General features: G+C 40.1%; 1 protein-coding gene across 1 annotated transcript in view; it reads left to right on the forward strand.

Moving 5' to 3' along the window:
• LOC137501546 (ionotropic receptor 75a-like) overlaps positions 1–19399 on the forward strand; it is a 32551-nt gene extending 13152 nt beyond the window's left edge. The window contains exons 5-7 of the mRNA XM_068228728.1: positions 8188–8381; positions 13198–13469; positions 19150–19399. Of these exons, the coding sequence (XP_068084829.1) occupies positions 8188–8381; positions 13198–13469; positions 19150–19399 (716 nt within the window). The remainder of the gene's footprint in view (positions 1–8187; positions 8382–13197; positions 13470–19149) is intronic.
• Positions 19400–20557: the final 1158 nt, after the last annotated feature.

Consider the following 20557-nt stretch of genomic DNA (forward strand, 5'->3'; position numbering starts at 1 on the left):
TTGCGAATGGTCCTCCCTGATACCCCCGGAGCAACGGTGTCCCTAATTTGTTTTGAAGTCACGGTGCGGTCCAATACGGCGCTATGTAAGATGCGACGGCCTTGGCGTGCAACTGCGCGGACCCAGGCCGACGGGCATGTGCCCCTTCTGCTGACCACTGGTCACAACATCGATACGCTATGGAGACCTCTCGCCGCACGTATTGCGCAGTTGTGCGGTATGACCGCCCGTCCTCCCGTAAGCCCACTATACTCCCTCGTCAGTTGCACAAACGGTTAACGTACACGCTGTCGCGGCATGCTGACGATGTTGCAAACACAGACGGAGCTCCGTATACCACGGCAAAACGACTGCTACTAACTGTTCCGCAGCTTGCAACATTCCACGGCTGATAACACGGTTCCTGGCGTGTCCGCAGCGCTGTGTGTTTGATCATCACATCCACTGCCATCTCGTAGTGTCTCGTGCAAGTATGGTAAGCCTTACTCACTTACGTCAAGGTGTTCTCTTTTATTTTCCCGGAGTGTATGAAAGAGCATAATTGCTCCTAACAAATATAACATTATGAAACAGCATAATTGCTCCGAACAGGTATACATTATAGAGTCCGAGCTCCGAATACATAGAGGCTATCCTCAATAAAGCGATATGTCGTTTGTTACATTCTCATTTACACCATTAACCAATTGGGTGACCCAACTTAGTAGTGTTCATACACGGGTTGCCCCATGGTGGGCTGATCAATTACAATATATCACAACCAGGTTGAGTACTGTTCCCCAAGGGAACCTAAACGTAGACACGATTGCCCGCGATACCATAAAGAATATACAGGGGCATTCTACTAGGCCTTACGAAGGAAAAGAAAAGGTTACAAAAAAGCATGCCATTAACAAAAGGCAAGGAGTTTAAACACCAGCATTCCTTAGAAGAATGTTCTGAGAAAGACAAGAACCTAAGTGTGCTTAAGACCCAATGTCACAGAGGCTAATTCCATGCTAAAAAGGGTGACTACAAGAGGAACGTTTAAAGGCCGAGACAAATTTCCAAAATTTGGAGGTTGAGAAATTTTAGTCACCCAGATCAAAAGTAGAAGGGGAGTGTTCCGAGGGTCACTACTCGTGCTCCCTTACATTAAACATTACCCCAGTAGGGAACATATATCGAGGCCGAGGACTGCGTAGAAGGTCCTACATTTCAGGGGAAAATGAAAGGATTACATATCATATTTTAAAGAAAACCGCTGAAATCTTCCCCTCAAAGCACTCGCCGGCACAATCAGATATTTAGGTAAAATCTGCGATTACCTATCAGTGCTGGATCTTCTTCAAGCCGGCCATCCTCTGCCTCCTGCTTCCTGCCTCCTCTAACTTCTGTCAAATCGCAGTCTCAATCACCGGAGCAAATCAGACAAGGCGGTACGAAAGTGCTCTCCTTGAATTGATCCGTAGGAGAAAGTTCTAGACCAAATTAGAATCCAGAGCGCTGTTAGGCTAGATTTTTATTCACTCCCCTGAGTTCTGGTTGGTTAAAGAACTTAGTTACAGGCATGTGATAGGCAGATTACATTAGAGGAGGAACCAGGTGAAGTACTGATAACTTCGGCGCATAAAAGAGACAATAACCAGTAAAAAGGTTTACCAACTACGACAAATTACAGTTCTTCCTAAATTAATTTGGGCTTAACCCGCCATAGTTCGCTAAAAATAGATGCCAGAGCCATCTAACCATCGGAGATGAAAGATTTAGAAAGTCTTATAAGTTCTTAGTCACAGTCCAAGAAGGCCATAGTGGAAAAGGCGCAGAGTTTAAATAGCCGGGGAAGGAGTACCCCTCGTACAATTATTAATGTTTACGTTTTCTGTTTTTATTCTTTTAGACCAACTAATGACAGTAATTATCTCATTTCTTGTGATGTTTTTGTAGTCTTCCGTAGTTTTTAACTTTACCTAATACTCTTACATATGTGTTCTTTATTTTTGCCCAAAACTCTCACATCCGCGTTATTTAAATTTTGCGCAATACTCCTACATATGTATTCTTTATTTTTGCCCAATACTCTCACATATGTGTTCTTTAAATTTGTCCGGTACTCCCACATTTGTATTCTTTATTTTTGCCCAATACTCTCACATATGTGTTCTTTAAATTTGTCCGGTACTCCCACATTTGTATTCTTTATTTTTGCCCAATACTCTCACATATGTGTTCTATAAATTTGCCCAATACTCCCACATATGTATTCTTTATTTTTGCCCAATACTCTCACATATGTGTTCTTTATTTTTGCCCAATACTCTCACATATGTATTCTTTATTTTTGCCCAATACTCTCACATATGTGTTCTTTAAATTTGCCCAATACTCCCACATATGTATTCTTTATTTTTGCCCAATACTCCCACATATGTATTCTTTATTTTTGCCCAATACTCTCACATATGTGTTCTTTAAATTTGCCCAATACTCCCACATATGTATTCTTTATTTTTGCCCAATACTCTCACATTCTTTATTTTTGCCCAATACTCTCACATATGTGTTCTTTAAATTTGTCCGGTACTCCCACATTTGTGTTCTTTATTTTTGCCCAGTACTCTCACATATGTGTTCTTTAAATTTGTCCGGTACTCCCACATATGTATTCTTTATTTTTGCCCAGTACTCTCACATATGTGTTCTTTAAATTTGTCCGGGACTCCCACATTTGTATTCTTTATTTTTGCCCAGTACTCTCACATATGTGTTCTTTAAATTTGTCCGGTACTCCCACATATGTATTCTTTATTTTTGCCCAGTACTCTCACATAGGTGTTCTTTAAATTTGTCCGGTACTCCCACATTTGTGTTCTTTATTTTTGACCGATACTCTCACATATGTGTTCTTTAAATTTTTCCGGTACTCCCACATTTGTGTTCTTTATTTTTGACCGATACTCTCACATATGTGTTCTTTAAATTTTTCCGGTACTCCCACATATGTATTCTTTATTTTTGCCCAGTACTCTCACATATGTGTTCTTTAACTTTTGCCCAGTACTCCCACATATGTGTTCTTTAACTTTTGCCCAGTACTCCCAAATATGTGTTCTTTTTTCTTTGCCCAATACTCTCACGCATGTGTTCTTCAACATTTGTCCAGTATTCTCACATATGTGTTCTTTACCTTTTGTCCAGTACTCCCACATATGTGTTCTTTAACTTTTGTCCAGTACTCCCACATATGTGTTCTTTAACTTTTACCCAGCATTCCCACATGTACATTATTTATTTTTCCCCAGTACTCCCACATACGTGTTCATTTTTTCCCAGTCCTCCCACACTCTTGTTTAATATTTATCTTCTAGTTCACGACTTTCCTGTCATGTTTCGGTTATTCTTGGAGAAATCAGTTGATTGTAGATCCTCCTTAAGTGTATTCCGCATCTGAATGTCTGTGAATATGATACTTACTCCATGATTGTCCCTCTCATCCTCAGTGAAAATTTTCCCTTGGTTTTCTTCTGTAGAAAATAGACAAATGTCCACAGGGTCAATCGCCCTGTTGCATATTCGGATCAGGTTATCATAAAACACAATCGTTTATTTTCCGAAATAGCTCAGTCATTTTTGCCACGAGCGTGTATAATTCTGGGTTATGTCTTCTGGAGAACTCCCCGTTTTCTTTTAGGACCAAAGTATTTTCTTCAAAATTTTTCGTTCTTTGATTTACAGTTTCTGTATAAGAAATTTCTATTCACTGTTAGACAATCACATGCATATAAGGTCTCCGGATTGATGAATGTACAGTAGTTTCAGCGCTTGCCATGATGGATATACAGTAGAACTTTCACTGTAGATGCAGGAGACTGGTGTAGGTCTTCCGAGCTGACCCGTACAGGTGACCTGAGCGACTGTGAAAATGGGGCTCTACCTTTGGTGAATATCAGTGCTGAATAAGGCACACTCACCCAGCTCCCAGCTCATTCGAATTAACCAATGAAGGTTGAAATACCAGAACCGGCCTGGAATCGACCCGAGAACCCTTGGGCCAAAGACCAGCAGGCTAACCATTTAGCAATAGAGACGGGCAGTTAAATGATGTCTGTCTGTTAGGTCATCAGCCCAGAGGCTGGTTGGATCCTCAAATAGCATCACCAAAGGCTATGCAGTTATAGGGAAACCACAAAAACCAATGGCAGTACCAAAATGAGGCATACTAGGCAAGATGAGGAGTGAGGTAGTTTGTCATTGCTTTCCTCACTGGGCCACACAGTGCTATTGTAGCACAACTAACCCTATGAGCAACACCTTTCATGACACTCAGACACACTGTTTGTGCTCTGAATGTCATTAATCAGCACCACCCATACCCCAGCAGCTTCCATATTGCCACAGCCATGGATGAGACTGGGACTTCGGTGGAAGCTACACTTTGTTCTGGCCTGTGCCAAGAGATGGATATTGAAATTAAAACAGTGAATCCGGCACCAGTAAAATCTTTGAATGAAAATGATGTCCGTGAGTTACACAAATACATAGACTAAGAGAGCTGTACGTGGTTGGATAGAATGTTTGACGAAAGTAAACTGTGAAAGTATGTAAGAGATTGTAACATATGTAGCCATATTTTATATTATTAATGTATTCCAAATATATGTGTTGAAGAATTATAGTGGGTATATCCGAAACATTTAAGCACGTCGTAATATTACGTATTCTTATAAAACTCATTTACTGCCTATGCAATAAAAAAGGGCCAACTCTAAGTTTCCTCTTATTGTTAAGTTTTCAAGATAGTACAATTTTTGCTTTTATAAGTAAAATCATCTTTGTTACAAAACTGCTAATGTACTGAAAGTTGGCTTACTTATATTTTATATTTAGTTTAAAAATTGGTAAGTGTATATTTCTCCTTTGATTGAAAATATCTCAATTTGCCATACTTTCTTGTGGGCCCTTCTTCCAGAATGCTCCTCAAGTTTTGTAGAGGTTTTGGAAACTCGAGTTCAAAAAATGATTCTCTCTAGGTCCACCAAGGGTCACTATTCCTAGAGTCTACTAATAAAATGATTGAAATATTTTCAAATTGTTCCATTCAAACTCTTTTTCTTCAGTTCCTGTTTACAATTCTCTCTCCACCATCCTCTTCCCGTTTCAAAATTTTCTTCTATACTTCCCCGCTATTCTCTATACTCTCCCCCACTGTAGTCGTCGAACTCTTTCGAGACCTTCCTTATGCCTTCTTTCCTGTTGGTTTCTCTTCACATATTTTCCTTGAAACTCGGTCTTTTCACCTTCTGTTTTCTTACCATTTCGTCTTGTTTCTATCTTATCCTGTCACTTTAAACTCCAATCTTCTGTTTAATCTCATCATTTCTTACTCTATATTTTCTTATTTTCGCTACGATATATTTAACGAATTTGATTTCGGCTGCCTGAACTTTATTCACATCTCGTTTTTTGTTGTTGTCCATGTACCTACAGCACATGTTAATATCGGTACGTCGTCGCCATAAGAACTATCTGTGTCGGTGTGACGTAAAGCCCGTAGCAAAAAAACAAATTTAAAAAATATCGGTACGTAATAGGTCGAATACAGGCATTTTCTTGCAACTTCTTGGTTCCACAACATATCCCTTACCAAACCAAACTAAATCCCATGGCACTACAGCCCTTGAAGGGCCTTGGCCTACCAAGCGACCGCTGCTCACCCCGAAGGCCTGCAGTTTACGAGGTGTCGTGTGGTCAGCTCGACGAATCCTCTCGGCCGTTATTCTTGATTTTCGAGACCGGGGCTGCTATCTCACCGTCAGATAGCTCCTCAATTCTAATCGCGTAGGCTGAGTGGACCTCGAATCAGCCCTCAGGTCCAGGTAAAAATCCCTGACCTGGCCGGGAATCAAACCCGGGGCCTCCGGGTAAGAGACAGGCACGCTACCCCTAGACCACGGTGCTGGCACATATCCCTTACACTCTGGTAAAATCCATATGCTTGATGAACTCTCTTTTCAGTCTCCTCGGTTATGCACCTATCTCACCTTCTGTAATCTCAGTTCTTAAGTATTTGAAAATTTCCACAACTTCTATCGTCTTACTTCAATACTTCCTATCTCCTGCAGTCACAGTGGATTAACTCTTCTCTATGCTAATTGAAAATGAAAGTCCACAGCTTGCTTCCTGTAAGAACTAGTCTATCATATTTAGCTAAATCGACAGATATCTAGCGGCAAGTATAGGAATTATGCCGGCTGCCGAAGCCTGTCGCACTCCTATGGGGCAATGATGAATGACTGACAGATCAAATTAATGATATTGGAGAGTGTTGCTGGAATGAAAGATGGCAAAGGAAAGGGTGATAGACATAAAGATGAAAATTACAGGCCAGTAAGTTTGACATGCATTGTATGTAAGCTTTGGGAAGGCATTCTTTCTGATTATATTAGACATGTTTGCGAAATTAATAACTGGTTCGATAGAAGGCAATTCGGTTTTAGGAAAGGTTATTCCACTGAAGCTCAACTTGTAGGATTCCAGCAAGATATAGCAGATATCTTGGATTCTGGAGGTCAAATGGACTGTATTGCGATTGACCTGTCTAAAGCATTTGATAGGGTGGATCATGGGAGACTACTGGCAAAAAATGAGTGCAATTGGACTAGACAAAAGAGTGACTGAATGGGTTGCTATATTTCTAGAAAATAAATCTCAGAGAGTTAGAGTAGGTGAAGCTTTGTCTGACCCTGTAATAGTTGAGAGGGGAGTTCCTCAGGGCAGTGTTATCGGACCTTTATGTTTTCTTATATATATAAATGATATGAGTAAAGGAGTGGAATCGGAGGTAAGGCTTTCTGCGGATGATATTATTCTCTATAGAGTGATAAATAAGTTACAAGATTGTGAGCAACTGCAACGTGACCTCGAAAATATTGTGAGATGGACAGTAGGCAATGGTATGTTGATAAACGGGGCTAAAAGTCAGGTTGTGAGTTCCACAAATAGGAAAAGTCCTCTCAGTTTTAATTACTGCGTTGATGGGGTGAAAGTTCCTTTTGGGGATCATTGTAAGTATCTAGGTGTTAATATAAGGAAAGATCTTCACTGGGGTAATCACATAAATGGGATTGTGAATAAAGGGTACCGATCTCTGCACATGGTTATGAGGGTGTTTAGGGGTTGTGGTAAGGATGTAAAGGAGAGTGCATATAAGTCTCTGGTAAGACCCCAACTAGAGTATGGTTCCAGTGTATGGGACCCTCACCAGGATTACCTGATTCAAGAACTGGAAAAAATCCAAAGAAAAGCAGCTCGATTTGTTCTGGGTGATTTCCGACAAAAGAGTAGCGTTACAAAAATGTTGCAATGTTTGGGTTGGGAAGAATTGAGAGAAAGAAGAAGAGCTGCTCGACTAAGTGGTATGTTCCGAGCTGTCAGCGGAGAGATGGCGTGGAATGACATTAGTAGACGAATAGGTTTGAATGGCGTCTATAAAAGTAGGAAAGATCACAATATGAAGATAAAGTTGGAATTCAAGAGGACAAACTGGGGCAAATATTCATTTATAGGAAGGGGAGTTAGGGATTGGAATAACTTACCAAGGGAGATGTTCAATAAATTTCCAATTTCTTTGAAATCATTTCGGAAAAGGCTAGGAAAGCAACAGATAGGGAATCTGCCACCTGGGCGACCGCCCTAAATGCAGATCAGTATTAATTGATAATTGAACAGGAGTACCCGGGCTGAGTGGCTTAGGCGGTTGAGGCGCTGGCCTTCTGACCCCAAGTTGGCAGGTTCGATCCTCGTTCAGTCCGGTGTTATTTGAAGGTGCTCAAATACGTTGGTACGTTAATGGTTCGTGACAGAACCTCTGTGGGACTAAATTCCCGCAACTTGACGTCTCCGAAAACCGTACAAATAGTTAGTGGGACGTAAAGCCAATAACATTATTATTTCAAATCTCACATGGAGCGACCGGGATTTGAACCCCGAAATCCAGCAGTAAGAGGCCGACAGGCTGCTGCCTGAGCCACGGAGGCTTCCTCTACGCCTTTTCTCATTCTAAATTATTATATCACGTGATTTCATCATGTACTTGCCCTTGCACTTGCATTTTATTGTGCCCCCAAATAAATACATCCTCTGCAAACAGTAGACCCTTTGCTATGATCCTTAATATAATAATTCAAGAAACATTCATTTTATTTTTAGGTTATCCCGCCACTCCAGAGTCATTGTCATCACGTATTGTGCTCCTCTTCATGTTGATACTCTCTGTGTTCCACGTGACGTCATACGGAGCATGCGTGGTTTCACTGCTGCAGACACCCAGCACAGGATACGACACACTGGTAGAACTGCTGGATAGTCCCATCAAGATGGCAATGCAAGACATACCGTACAACGTTGCATATATAAATGTATGTTGAAATCGCATATTATTATTATTATTATTATTATTATTATTATTATTATTATTATTATTATTATTATTATTATTATTATTATTATTTGCTAGTTGTTTAACGTCCCACTAGCAAATTGAAGGTTTTCGGTGACAGAAGGGTGGAAAAGGGCTAGGATTGGGAAGGTACAGGCCGTGGCCTTAATTAAGGTACATCCCCAGCATCTGCCTGTTGTAAACACTGGAAACCACGGAAAACCATCCTCAGGGCTTCCGACGATGGGATTCGAACCCACCATCACCCGGATGCAAGCTCACAGCAACGCGACCTCTAACTACATGGCCAGCTCGCTTCGTGAGATTGCTTTCATATTTATTTCAAAATTTTATGTGGATATTTCTATTTTAGTGCACTAAGAAATACCAAATCTGGAGACTCTCAACCCTTAAATGCACAGCATTGCACATGTGCAAAAGGAGGATTTACTTGCTTGTTATATGTACTTTACGATTTTACAAGCGTGCATTTACATTACTTCTACCATGACGAATAGAATACCTAGTGCAGGGCCTCTCAGGGTGCATGCGCCTGGTGCATGCACTGTGCACGGTGCAAAAGACGACTTCGCTTGGTTGACCAGAGTGCAGACCCCCACTTCTCGATTTGGAGGAATAGCGTTGTCTCTCTCTTTCCCCACGCCTGTCTCGCTCGCTCCCCCTGTCTCCCTCTTCCTCACTTGCTCCGTAGCGCTCCAAATCCAAGCCGAGTTGAGCTGAGTTGAGTCGAGCTTAGCCGAGTAACCCAGAGGCAAAGTGTTGGTCCGAGCGGAGCCGAGCGGAACCGATGCACTGTGCACAGGAACTCTGCACTGCCGTTTGCACGCGTGAGATTTTGGGCGTTTGAGATGCCCTGACCTAGTGTGATGATTCCACTCTCAACATTGTCGTTGGTGGCTCGTGCACTGGAGTTACAACGCACCACCTACAATAATACGTGCGCCAAATAGCGTGCATACGTGTTGTCATGGTGATAACTTTAACACTTAACGAGGGAATTCGCTTGTTTTAATATTTTCAGGATGTCTGTGTTAGTATCTGCGCAGTGCATTGTGTGTGCAATCAACTAGTTTTCTATTATTTCCAGAAAACGTCGTACTGTTTCGTTCTTCGTTGTAAATCGGGTTACGGAAGGTTGATGGTAGACTATTTTCTACACCTGCAAAATAAAATAATGTTTCCGAATTTTGCGAAACTTATTCCGCAGAAGGATAAGCAATTGTCGGCCAAAGTCAGAATATATGACCTGCATTTTTCGGCAAAATTTAATTATAAAGGCGGACTGTTTTGTCGTGAGTGGTGACAACGTTGAACTTCCCCGTTATACGAGCCTTGTTAAATACTGAAGATTTGGAAAGTGCCGTGCCGGAGTTGAACCCCTTCCTTCGATATAAAACTGTTTAGTTTATCATGTGGCCGAGTATGTTGTTAGGCAGTCCTGAAAATATATCGAGTGTATATCCAGTGTCCGTTCTCTCCTTCACGCAACTGAAAGTCATTTTTCAGTTCTTACGGAAATTAAAGATTACGGATCCGGAAGTGGCACTAGATTTCTAATACGTCCATCTATAAGTGTGTGTGACATTGTTTTCCAGACTCAAAGGAAAATTATTGAAAAACTGAGCTCGCTTAGGCCGATGTAGGGCGATCATTTTTACGAGTGTCTGGACTCAATTGAGGCGATTTCAGTTATGCCATCAGGAGCTGGCTGTTGTATTGAACACACTTTGCACATTATTTCTAAAGTGGTCTACCACTGTTTAAAAGCCAGATTCTTCTTCAGAGCGAGATAAATCCGCAGAGATCTTCAAGCTCGACAATCTGCTAAATCTACTCGTATACTATCAAAAGTGACCTCAAACTACTGTAGTTTTGGTGGGTAATTTAAGTCATTTAATTTATGTAAGGAAAAACTCAGTTCTATTTGCAATATGGTGTATGTTTAATTTTTTTGTGCTCTGTTTAAAAAGCCTTTTTTTTAAGTATGTAAGGCACAATATTGCTCTCGCATTGCGTAATGTTCCATTTCATTTCGTGTGTTCTCTTATTAAAATCCATAGATATTTCTTTGGGGAGACTAAGAATAGTATTCACAACTCTCTGACAGTAAGACTATTATTCATAAGTCGAAGGAATTCGGTGTTATATTTGGTTATTTGCGTATCAGTGTAAAACAGCTGACCGTGTAGCGCTGGTGTTAGGTTCTACTAGCGCCGCTCTGAAGGAGCGCGATTGAACTCGGTAAGTGTGGTTCTCCACCGTCTCCGTCGCCTCAATCATCTTATACTACCTGCTCTATGCGACCAAATACAGTAGAGCCACTAGTTTAACCGTTGCCTACGTGATTATTTATCTCGTAGGCAGCAGTTTAACACAGGAAGGCGCGAATACCAATATTTCTGAAAGTTGTCGCCAGAGTGTAGTCATAGACGCACAATCTTCGCAGTCAGTGTGTGTGTTCCATTGTGTCATAAATGCCTGCATGTGTCTGAAAAGCTAAGTTATTTCGTACAATGAGTGAACTTGTCTGTTCACTTCCGTTTGTACGAGTGATATTTTGTATAGAACTGTGAAATATTATGCTTATAGATATTTTAAAAGTTATTTTAAAGTGTACTTGTTTTCTTCCGTTTGTGCTAGTTATATACATGTTTTCTTTGAAGAACTGAAACCTGTTCAATCAGTATTTCATACCATTCTTAATTGAAACCTCCACTCTCACTAAGAAAGGCTCATCAAGGTTGCATACATCCGAGATGAAGTTCTTTAGATCCACAATTCAAAAAACCAAACTGGACAAGTTGAGGAATGATGTGGTTAGGAAGGAAGCTGGGATTGTTACATCATTGTTAGATCGGGTCAGCATGTCCAGACTGAGGTGGTTTGGACATGTAATGAGGATGGAGCCAACAAGGACAGCATATGTTAACTTGGAGCGACATGTGGCAGGGAAACGGATGGTGCGAAAACCAAGAACCCACTGGATGGACATCGTAAAGATGGACATTGCAGATCGTGGAAGGACACTGGAGGACGTCATTAACAACAAAACGTACATCAATAAAACAGAATGGAAGAGGATCGCCAACAGTACCCGGAAAACTGGAACTGTAAAATGATGATGATGATGATGAGAACTGAAACCAAATTTTCCCCCGAAATACTTAACTCTTCTGTACCATTTTGCGAATCTCGGTAAAGTTTTTCGCAGCCAGAAGAGGTACGATCCCATGAAATACCGTCTAGAAGGGAGTTAAGAGAAAAGTGGCTGTCGGCTTTATCCAGAGAAGGTCCTAATAAAGGATATCCTCAGATTGCTCTCGCATCTGTAAACTTGACACCTTTACACCCTATTTCAGAAGGTGATTAAAGCCGTGGACAATAGTGGATTCCTTGTGATAAGAATTGTGACGGACAGTCACAAAACAAAGGTCTTCATGTTTACACATTTTGGAAAACCTCAAGTACCCAAATGATAATGTCCCAATCAACCTAGAAACAAAAAATCAAATCCTAATTTGCGGGTACGTGGTTCATGTTGTTGAAGAGTGGATGGAGTCTGACATTTTCATCAGCAACATCCCACTGCCTGGAGCTTCGACCCCACTAAATGGAACTGATTATGCATCAATAAAGGAGTACTATGATACCCAAAACCTTGTTTTGTTGCTCTGATGAAGCATCTGCAGGAGTTTGTTGAAGCTGCTATACCTTAACGTCGGAAGTCCTTCAAACTTACGAGCGTATTACGAGGAGTTGCTACTTGTTCCTTTTCCGAATGTGTTCTGTTACAGTAGGAGGTCAAAGAATATCAGCAAACTATTCGTGATATCACCCCAACCAAGTACGTAAGACCTCTATTAACTGATATTGCGTTGGCAAGAACACGAAATTTTAGCCGCCCGGTGTATCACTCCAAGCCTTCGTCCAGGAAATTTTTTAAATTATGACATGAAGAGGTCAAATACGACTTTATGCAGGTAATACGAATGTATTTTACGAGCTTCAGTGAACATATGACAATACTGCATAATGGTTTGTAGGTTGTTGTCATAATAACGCGTTAAGAATTTTATGCATCTATGCCTGCCATCTAGCGGATAATTTTTGTCGCAGCCTATTCGCAAAAAGCCTTGCATAGAGCAGGCAGTATAGGAGGATCGAGATGGCGGTGGCGATCTCACTAGGTATTGTATTCATCATGCACGGCCGAATGGATCCCTCGCTGCGCTCCTTCAAGAACGACGCATCAAGTCGGCCGTGCATCATGCTTTTGCCTTGCTAGTGAACTCGCTAGGGGTCGCTAGTGTATTAAAAGTTAACAGTCTTTCATTGTATGATTTTTCTTGCTAATCAGATGGAGTGAAATGTAAATTTTAAACAAATAAAATATTGATTACCTCAGAGAATTCGTGAGCAACGATATCTCCAAGATTGAATTGTGACATTAGCTACAGTAATTGTACAGCTTTGCATATACCGGTACGTAAAACATTCAAAACTCTAAACATTTTGACTCGCCCAAGTAAATACAAAAATATATATTATGACAAATACTTTTTAAATATTTTTCTTATAATAATGCATTACTTTCGGGATGAAAACAATCATATTTAAAAGAAATAATAAATTGCGCATTTAAGGGTTAAACCATTTCAACAATACTCTGTAAATATCTGTAACTTCTTCCAAAGATGAATATTGTTATGATACCCAAATCCAGTTGAGTGAAAGAATGTTATGTTATTCTTCGTTCACAGGAAACGGACAGCCCCATAGTGCACCGTATATTCAAGGAACGACTGTACACAGTTCCACATAAGCAAGCCTTCATGCCTCTGAATGAAGGAGTTGAGCGCGTACGACATGGCATGTTCGCCTTCCACGTTGACATCAGCGCCTACAAGTACATCAAAGACACGTACTTCGAGGACGAGAAGTGTGGGCTGAAAAGGGTTCCTCTGTTCCAGACGCAGATGCTCAGCGTACCTATCGCAAAGAATTCACCATACAAGGATCTGATCACTAGAGGGTTCGTACCACCATTCCTTATCTCTTTTCAATTTTTGGCTTTCGGTCCTTTTTGAGCATGGAGGACATTTATGTTAAAAAGAGAGAAAGTTTGCGCATTTTATTTTTTATGTCAAGAATAATCTCGGAAAACACACAACTGATGTCAGTCACTCTTTCACTATTAGAAAGATGATTTCTTTTAAATGAGTATAGTCTATATAAAAATGCTAGCTTCTCACAGGGGCGGCTAGTTATAAAAAGTGTAAAGCATTCGAGAAAACTATGTGTGCACCACTCCTAAAATTTAATTTACTGTTTTATCTGGTAGTCGTTTTAACAATGGGACCTACCAGGTCTACTTAGAATTCAATTTTCTACAAAAAGTTTCTGTGAATTTTCTTCCTAACTCCAGAAGATTTTCAGAAAAGCAGTATCATTTTTTTGCTACTGGTTTAATGTCGCACTAACACCATGAAGGTTTTCGGTTACTGAAGAATGGAGAAAGACTAAGGTTGGGAATGTAGCGGCCGTGGCTTTTATTAAGGTACAACCTGGTTTTAAAATGGGAAATCACGGAAAAGAATCTTCAGGACTACCGCCAGTGAGATTCGAAGCCACTATCTCCCGAATGCAAGCTCACAGCTACGTGATCCTAGCCGACAGCCAACACGCTTGGTCCATTCCCTACTTTGGTGCATGAGTATATTTTAAATTGGTTGGAATCGAAGAAGGAACTCCCTTGTGGTTACAAGGAGAAATCTATATAAATAAAATTGTAGGGGGTCCGCTGTCTGTAATTTCTTTTGTTTTGCCAATTTTTCAGATATTTATCCGTTTTAGGTCAACTCAAGACCGAATCGGTGGTTTTTACGTTTCGTTTCTGTTTGTTTGTCTGTTTGTTTGTTTGTCTGTCTGTTTGTTTGTCTGTTCCACCATCACGTCGAAACGGCTGGATAGATCTCAACCAAACTTCATATTTAGAGTAAACTCATCCCGGGGATGGTTTCGATATGCATATCATTTTAAAATCTTTCAATACTCGGGGGGTTTATAGGAAAACCAGAATGGTTTTTCCACCATCACGTTGAAACGGCTGGATAGATCTCGACTAAACTTCATATCTAGAGTATACTCATCTCGGGGAAGGTTTCGATATGCATATTATTTTAAAATCTTTGAATAGACCGGGGGTTTATAGGAAAACCAGAATGGTTTTTCCACCATCGCTTCGAAACGGCTGAACAGATCTCAACCAAACTTCATATTTAGAGTATACTCATCCCGGGGAAGGCTTCCATATGCATATCATTTTGAAATCTTTGAATAGACGTGGGGTTTATAGGAAAACCTGAATGGTTTTTCCACCATCACTTCGAAACGGCTGGATAGATCTCAACCAAACTTCATATTTAGAGTATACTCATCTCGGGGAAGGTTTTTATATGCATATTATTTTAAAATCTTTGAATAGACGGGTGGTTTATAGGAAAACCAGAATGGTTTTCCTCCATTTTCTCTTATACTATTGATTTTCTGTAAACTTCGTTTACCGTACGTGAAACGTCTCTTCATTATAAACAACTTTCGTTATGTTCATAATTTACCTTACTCTTCACATGACGGAGAAATTTACAATTTTCCGCTGGTATCATGCTCTGCATTGAGTGACCGACAGACCGACAACGAACCTACAGGTTACCATGGCAACGTCTCTGACTGCATGCCAGCAGGGAAGTAACGTATTGCCATTTTCCTCATCATGCTTTTAAATTCGTGGTTGTTCCTTGGGTAGAAGGCAAGAGAGGCGTCAATCGGCCTATCTGCGGGATATTGGCGGAATATCGTTGGATATTATAACCGCCCTCGAATAGATTAAGTAATAACACCATTAGTCATCTTCTTATTATTTGTTTACCTAAGAATCACTGACCTAAATTTCTCCTCTGTTACCGCTTTATTATATCCATTACTCACACTAGCATAATTTATTGAGGGGCATTTGATTTTCCAATACATTCACTTGGCATTTACATATTTGTCGTTATCCGGCTGTCCTCAGTTATAATCCATTTTCCATTAATTTCAACTTTCTTAACTGTATTATTTCTTCCTTAATTACGCCGTATGTACGCGAGTGCTACAAACTACTGGATGTATTTCCACCAAGACTCATATTTAGAATACACCTGTCCTTGATAGGTTTTAGGGCAAATATTGTTTCTAAATCCCTGAATTGACTGGGGGTTTATACGAAACCGAAACAGTGATTTTGCACTTTCACAAAATATACACAACCAAACTTAATGGAAATCTACCTACCTTGGTAAATAATAATTTCTAAACCTTTTTTTCTCATGTGCATCATTTCGATACGAGGATTAATAAGGGAGATATCATTAACGGACCGTTTTTCTGTACAAGTCCCATCGGACTTAACTCCCGAGCGGGTGCGTGTAAAGCGTACTCCTTACAATTTGAAATCTACTGAAGACATTCGAACCAAAATTTATATTTAGCATCCACCTGTCCAAAGGTAGGTTTTAAACGTAAATAACATTTCATGTTCCGGAATGGACTGGCGGTTTATAGGGAACAGAAATTGTGATTTTACTCTTCCACAACATATACAGAACAAGACCAACCTGACTGGAAATCGACCAAACGTGATGGAATTCCACCTCTAAACCTTTTCTTCATGTGCATTCTTTCGTCAGGAGGATTACCAAGGGAGATATCATGAATGGTCACTTTTGCAGGTTAAGTCCGGCGGACATAGCCCAAAAGGTGTTTTACATGAAGCAGATTCCTTATCTATATAAATCAAATCGTAACGACTGTGTGCCTCTACACTGACTATTTTGGCGAAATTTTCGTACAGCATTCCGTTTAAGGGGTAATAATGACCATCTCCATAATATTTGGTTTAGTTTCCTGAAAGTACTAATTTTTATCCGCCTCGCCCAAAATCCAAACTGCGCCATAATCTGCCAGAAGAAAAAGAAGATAATTGAAATTTGACAAAATTATACGTTTTAGCCTGTAACGAACGGAAAACATCCTAGATCATTAAATTTTTCACTTTTTATCCCCGAAGAATATCGAAATATGCAGGCAATTTTAATGATGGTGCACACCTTCGGAAATTCCTATCACATAACGGATTGCACAATCTCCGTTCAATTTGGAATGATCTACAACCGTGGTCTTATGGCTTTTTGCCGTATCTGTATCCCTTTTACGTTTGATTTTTCTCTTTAATCGATGTTAAGTCAATTTGGAATTTTCACATGCATAATTCATTATTTCAATTACTTATATGAAATACAGAACCATTAAACTCTTCACGAAAATTGGCCCACCCAGTAGCCATATGTGAGCCAAATGCTATGTATGTATCCGAAAAGTAATGTAATGTGAGATAATCTTACAAAACCTTTACCCTATTCCACGTTTCTAACTCAATCTGACCCAAGAATAGATGACATATCATAGGACCAGCCATTTAGGCCACTAAATCCGGCGTGTCTTATGGTGTAATCCTTTGTCGATATGACGTATGTTTAGTAGCAGTTAATCTGTAAATGAAGGTCTTCAATATTGTAAACACGCATATACTTTCGTATGTCGATCTATATATATTCACTGATGTCGATTTTTAGCGATCGAGAAAGGGTGGGTCTGCTATTGTAATCAGTACTCCCCACACCAACTTTGACTGGCAGTAGGAAAGGGTTCCTTCTCCAACTCCTGTGTAACTGTCATTAGTAAGGAAAGCCTACAATTGTAATGAATAGTTCCCTTCTTGATTTGACTTGCAGAAGGCAAGTGAGCATGCAGTTTTGTTTAAAACTCCCCAACCCGATTGTTTTTGGCAGTAGGCAAGGGTGCCTATCATTATAAAGAAATGTCCTCATCTAAAATGTGACTGGCATTAGGCATAGTGGCCTGCTATTTTGATGGAAACTCACCAACTTGGTGTGACTGGCAGTAAGCTGGCTGGCAGTAGGAAAATGGGCCTGGCATTATAATGATAACTGCACAACTCAATTTCGAGTGATAGTAGGGTAATTGCCTGCCATTATAATAGAAACTCCTCAACTGTAATCTGTTTGGAAGTAGGAAAGGGGGCTGCCATATTAACGAAAACTCCCCAAATCGATTCTGTCCCCGTAGTAGGCAATGGGGCCTGCAATTATAACGTAATCATCCCAACTCGATTGTGAATGCCAGTAGGCAAGTGAGCCTGCCGTTATATCACAAATCCGTAACAAACACTTTACATCGGAAACAACGTACGGGGAACTCCCCATGCTCTTTCTCGGATAACGCTAAGAGACATGCAATTTTAAAACAATCTTATTTACTGCATGTACACTATTTACTTCGATAACCGAATACAATGTAGAATACCGTAGCGAAGCACGGGTACATTCGCTAGTAGATAATAAAGCACTAAATAGAATTCGAACGGGATTTGGCAGATGTAGGTTGAATCCACAGAAATCTGATACAAAGCTCTGTGATTGTGGAAAGCAACAGTGTATGTTCTATAACAATACTATTTGTTTTACGTCCCGTTAACAACTTTATGGTTTACGGAGACGCCGAGGTGCCGGAATTTTGCCCCACGGGAGTTCTTCTATGTGCCACTAAATATATCGATACGAGACTGACGTATTTGAACACCTTCAATTACTACCAGACTGAGCCGGGATCGAACCCGCCAACTTGAACTCAGAAGGCTAGAGATCTACCGCCTGAGCTATTCAGCCCGCCAGTGTATCTTGTGCCCGTCGGCATGTATCATGCGAAACCTAATCTCAGCCACCCGTAATGTTATTGATGTAGTCCGATACTGGGTAAAAACATTTAACTACCGGGCGAGTTGGCCGTGCGATTAGGGGCGCGCAGCCGTGAGCTCGCATCCGGGAGATAGTGGGTTCGAACCCCACAGTCGGCAGCCCTGAAGATAGTTCTTTCCGTGGTTTCCCATTTTCACACCAGGCAAATGCTGGGGCTGTACCTTAATTAAGGCCACGGCCACTTCCTTCCCATCCCAGGCCTTTCCTGTCCCATCATCGCCATAAGACCTATCTATGTCGGTGCGACGTAAAGCAAATAGCAAAAAAAAAAAAAAAAAAAAAAAAAAAAAAAGAAAAAAACTTACAGCACTGCCAGTCTACACATCAATACCAATGTTTGTCAGAAAGTTCATAATTCATGCATTAAATTTATGTTGTAGTAATGTTATATTCGTAATAACTTATGTTTAATTTAATGTGCCTGTGTAGAGTAGTGTACATAATTTTTGTATTTAGCTGTATTTACCATTGTAAAGTTATTTCTGTACAGTACGATACTTCTGACACGAATAAATAAGGATGGGCAGAATGTAAGTGATCGAAATAGGAGCATGCATGCATGTAGGAATTTGAATTAAATTTTCTAAAAATGTCTCCACGTGCATTTTCTTCGTAGCTATTATATTAGCTATTCATAGAACCTAAGGCACCAAGGGACTTGCATATTCTTCTGCGATGCTCATCCGTTTCAAGTCACGGATGTGTGAATTCCATTATTATTATTATTATTATTATTATTATTATTATTATTATTATTATTATTATTATTATTATTATTATCCATCAGTCGTATCCCGTTTACACTCATTTTACTTAGAAGATTTCATGTGATTGCAGACTCCGCTGGCAGAGGGAGACTGGTCTCATTAACAGAGAGCTGAAACGATGGACCACCTCCAAACCCGAGTGCGCGAACAGGGACGCGAGCTTCGTGTCTGTGGGCCTTCAGGAGTTCAGCCCGGTGTTGATGGTACTCTTCGTTGGAATAGGCATATCAATCACTCTGTTTATCGTGGAGAACCTCGTTTTCAACCTCCAGAAGTGTCACTCTAAACCGAAAGACTTGGTGATTACTCTGCGCACTTAGATTCAACTTGAAATTAACAAGAACCTGATAGTAGCATACACCACGAATCAAATAAAACATACTCCAGCACAAAATATTTGCTAAAATTGTTTGATGAGGGAAGAAGTAAGGTATTGTCTAAAAACTTGTAACAGGGTGATATTATACCCATACGTAGGACGCCAATTTTATTCAATTCGTACTCCTCACATGTTGCTTCAGCAGGTGGATCGAAAATTAATCACATAAAAACTTTTTTTTTTGCTAGTTGCTTTACGTCGCACCGACACACATTATTGGAGACATTAATAATGTGTTCTTCGTCTGCAGCAGATTTTAAAAACAAAACTTTCATAAAATCACTAGGAAAACTTGAACAGTAATCCTTGCCATCGATATCTGCACACCTAGCTCTACAAGGCATAAATATTTACCTGGCAATAATCCAATAATTTCACAGACGCTCTGGAAATCTGATTTTATGTATTATAAACTGTTAGTTTGTGTGTGTTTTTGTTTGTTTGTTTTTCCTTACTTTTCTGAACATTATTTGTAAACTTCGGCGAGATTGTTCTTTTATAAGCAGAATTTAATTTACTGTGTTGAGGTTTTCTTTTGTATATAATTCTAGAAGAACAATTTCATGTAAATATACATTTATACTCATAAGTATAAAACATATGCAGCTGTATGGTTTAAGCGCCAATTGACAATAAATAAATAAATGAAAAGTGAATAGAATCAATACCGTACTCACCCATGGTCACCAATCCTCGCAGATCACCCCTTTCAATTGCCTTCCACGACAGAAATGGATGAAGGACGTTCATGACCTACATCACATAAGATAAGGCAGATTGATTCGCACCAGTAGTTTGTCCAGGGAGGAAATGCGCTAAGAGGTTAAATATCTCCGATACTCACTGGGGCAGCTAACTCTGTCTACGATAAACCACTGCCTTGAATTGAACAGTAAATTCTTCCGTTAGGGAAACTCCACAACTCTAACTAGACTTCGGTGACTCTTCGTGAGCAATTTGTACTCTTCTCTGCACGATACAGTCGCCATTATCTCAACCGTTCTTCATAATTGTTGATTCTTAAATATTATATTACAGTCAGGGCCCACATTAAGATCTTTCGTTACGTTCTTGAAGTGAAGATGATCAAGGCTGTTAC

This window comes from Anabrus simplex, chromosome 7 (genome assembly GCF_040414725.1).
Source record: "Anabrus simplex isolate iqAnaSimp1 chromosome 7, ASM4041472v1, whole genome shotgun sequence".
In the NCBI taxonomy this organism is placed as follows: domain Eukaryota; kingdom Metazoa; phylum Arthropoda; class Insecta; order Orthoptera; family Tettigoniidae; genus Anabrus; species Anabrus simplex.